The following is a 2,959-nucleotide window of genomic DNA, read 5'->3' as shown; positions in this document are numbered from 1 at the left end:
GGGGCTGCTCCTCCAGCTGCCTGTGGGGCCAGGGGCAACTGGGAGGTGGCTGGGACACCCATCCTGCCCTACAAGCAGGGACCCTGGTGCTCCCTCTGCTCCCCTGGCCTCTCTGGCTGCTTCAAGTCCTGGGACCACAGTGGCGGGCTCTGCGGTGAGTCGTCCCTGTCACCATGGTCCCTGCATGGCCCTGGTGATGCTGTCTCCACCCCTGACGCCCTCACTGCCGCTCTGGCATTTCCAGAGGTGCCCAGGAACCCCTGTCGCATGAGCTGCAGGAACAGCGGGCGCCTCGACATGAGCAGCTGCCAGTGCGCCTGTCCCCGCGGCTACACGGGCAGGTACTGCCAAGGTGAGAGGGCACCGTGCAGCCTCCAGAGGCTTCGTTCGCAGGGCACGTGTGTGCAGGGTGGGCATGGTGCATGCAGGTGCAGGGCCGGTGCAGGCATTCATGGGCACGGCCGGTGCAGCGTGGGCAGCACAGCCAGCACAGGGGGAGCAGCGCGGGGCGGCAGGGGCTGCTGAGCCCCCTGACAGCTAATGCCGTGCTGTGCCCACAGTGAGGTGCAGCGGGCAGTGCCTCCACGGAAGGTTCAGGAAGGAGGAGTGCTCCTGCCTCTGCGACACGGGCTATGGTGGAGCCGAGTGCGGCAGTGAGTCTGATGCCACCTGCTGTGGGGTGGCATCAGGGATCCACAGGCAGGGGACCCCAAAGTGGGGCAAAGGGTCCTCTGTGGGCCCAGCTCTGCCAGCACAAGGACCCACCTGCTCCTGCCTGTGCCCCCAGCAAAGATCCATTTCCCCTTCCATGCCTGTGACGTGCGGATAGACAGCGACTGCTTCATGGTGTCCCCTGAAGCCGACACCTACTATGGAGCCAAAATTAAATGCCAGGTGAACTCCTCGGGTGCTCCAAGCGTCCCTGTGCAGCTGAAAAGTGCCACCCAAGCTTCCAGCTCCCCTGGGCATCTCTCCTCTGCCTGGCATGGGGCTGGGCCATGCAGGTGAGGCAGACTGACTCCCTCCCCCACAGGAGAAAGGAGCGATGCTGGCCCAGATAAGAAACCAGAAGGTTCAGGACATCCTGGCTTTCTACCTCAGCCGCTTGGAGATGGGTAACAGGGTGACAGACACTGATTTTGAGACTGGAAATTTCTGGATCGGTGAGAGAGAGCAGTGGGCAGGGGGCAGGGTGCCCAGGGTGCTGGCAGACATGCCAACCCACCTCCTGCTCCCCCAGGTCTCACCTACAAGACATCCAAGGCTTCCTTCCGCTGGGATGTGGGTGAGCCATCCTCGTTCACCAGCTTCGCTTTCGGGCAGCCAGACAACCAGGGGTAAGTGGATCTAGAGGACACCGAACTCTGCATGGTGTGCCTGCTGACTGGCTTCACCACCCTCCTGGTGGGACACAGGTTTGGGAACTGTGTGGAGATGCAAGCATCAGCCGCCTTCAACTGGAACGACCAGCGCTGTAAGACCCGAAACCGGTACATCTGCCAGTTCGGTGAGTGAGCGGCTGGGAACCCTCCCGTGCCTTCCTGGGTGTGCTGGGCCCTGGAGGTGCCAATCCCCAGCTCTGATGGGTCTGTCCCTTGTTGCCAGCCCTGCCCAGACCTCTGTGTCTTTCCTGGGGTGGGAGGCACTGACTCTACACATGCCATTGCAGCCCAGGAACACATTGCCCTGTGGCAGAGGTACCCCTGAGCTGGTAGCCCTGGGAACCGGCCAGCGCTGGCTGCTGTGCTGAACCTGTGGCTCAGGAGGACCCTGGTGCTGTGCCAAGCCTGGACCATGGCTCAGGAGGATCTCCCCACAGCTCACTTGTGCAGGGAATGAGGGGCTGAGGGGACCCATGGCGCTGGGACCTGGAAAGAAGGGGTGTGCTGTACGTCAGCATCCCTGAAACAGCATCTTCTTCTGCCCCTCACCTTCTTCTGTCACTATCACCCTGCAACACCCTGGGCAGGAGATGCCCTTGCAACAGCAAAGTACAACAGCATCCTCCTCCCAAACCAGCAGCTGGGCTGTGTCTGGACTATGGTCTCAGTGTGACGAGGGGCCAAGGGGGCTCTTTGGGGGTGCAGATCTTGGCACAGCTCAGGGCGAGGATCAGGCTCAGCTCTGAGCCATCATCCTGACCTGGGCGAGAACGCTCCAGCCTGGTGGGTTCCTCACCATCACCTGGTCCTTCATCATCATCTGCCTGGTCATTAATAAAGACCCTTTCTCCTTTGGGAAGAGCAGTTCGTCTCTTTTTCATCCCCTAAGCGCACCAGACTCTCCCTAGCCACAGCCCACATCCTGCCTGCACTGGGTGGAACCTCCAGGTTCATCTCTGGAGTGGGTTCTGGGGTTGCAGGAGCCAAGGCCAGCCTTGGCTGAACTCATCTTCAGCACATGGGGTTGTTTTGGAGGAGTGGTGTTAGCCAAGAGCTGCTTCTTCCAGCCCCAGTGTGGCCCCAAGTCACAGCACCCCGTGTGCTGAATGCAAGCTTGTAGCCCCAGCACTCATGGGTGTCAGTGGGTGCTTTGAAGGGGACATGCCACTGCCCTCCTCCTTTCATAACAGCCCACTCCAGTGCGGGGCTGGGAATTAAAACGTCCTCAGCCAGGACATTCCGTGGCATGTTGGTTGTGCCCTGCCTCAGCCAAGGGAAGGCACCATCCACATTGCTGGCCTGGGCTCGGGGCTCCGGGCAAACTGTGTGAACCCAGGGTGAAACTGAGCTGGCAGCCAGGAGGGCAGGATGTGGCAGGTGGAAGGTGCCAGGAGGATTGAGGTGGAAAGCAGCCCAGAGAGGATGAGGATGGAGATCCCGAGGGCGGGGTCCGGCAGGTGGGAAGGGGCGGGAGGATGGAGCTGGAAGGAGCCCAGGGAAGATGAGAGTGAGGCTGGAGCTCCCCGGGGCAGGGTGAGCCCGGTCCCCGCGGTGCCGGCAGTGGTGCGGGCAGGGAC

General features: G+C 61.7%; 2 protein-coding genes across 4 annotated transcripts in view; both read left to right on the top strand.

The window, feature by feature from the left end:
* LOC108448316 (C-type lectin domain family 18 member C-like) overlaps nt 1–158 on the top strand; it is a 2,669-nt gene extending 2,511 nt beyond the window's left edge. Inside the window, exon 4 of the mRNA XM_017740805.1 lies at nt 141–158. Within this exon, the coding sequence (XP_017596294.1) occupies nt 141–158 (18 nt within the window). The remainder of the gene's footprint in view (nt 1–140) is intronic.
* Nucleotides 69–2,959, top strand: part of LOC103620270 (RNA-binding Raly-like protein) — a 10,322-nt gene continuing 7,431 nt past the window's right edge. The window contains exons 1-6 of one of the 3 annotated variants that reach the window (XM_017740941.1): nt 69–154; nt 245–352; nt 830–894; nt 1,034–1,163; nt 1,241–1,337; nt 1,416–1,507. In XM_017740941.1, the coding sequence (XP_017596430.1) occupies nt 268–352; nt 830–894; nt 1,034–1,163; nt 1,241–1,337; nt 1,416–1,507 (469 nt within the window). In that variant the 5' untranslated portion in view covers nt 69–154; nt 245–267. Of the gene's footprint in view, nt 155–244; nt 353–787; nt 895–1,033; nt 1,164–1,240; nt 1,338–1,415; nt 1,508–2,959 lie in introns of all 3 variants that reach the window. The other 2 variants (XM_017740940.1, XM_017740942.1) reach the window with 2 other exon arrangements.

This window comes from Corvus brachyrhynchos, unplaced genomic scaffold, assembly GCF_000691975.1.
Source record: "Corvus brachyrhynchos isolate BGI_N302 unplaced genomic scaffold, ASM69197v1 scaffold26, whole genome shotgun sequence".
NCBI classification, from domain to species: domain Eukaryota; kingdom Metazoa; phylum Chordata; class Aves; order Passeriformes; family Corvidae; genus Corvus; species Corvus brachyrhynchos.
This window is presented reverse-complemented; position numbering and strand designations above follow the sequence as displayed.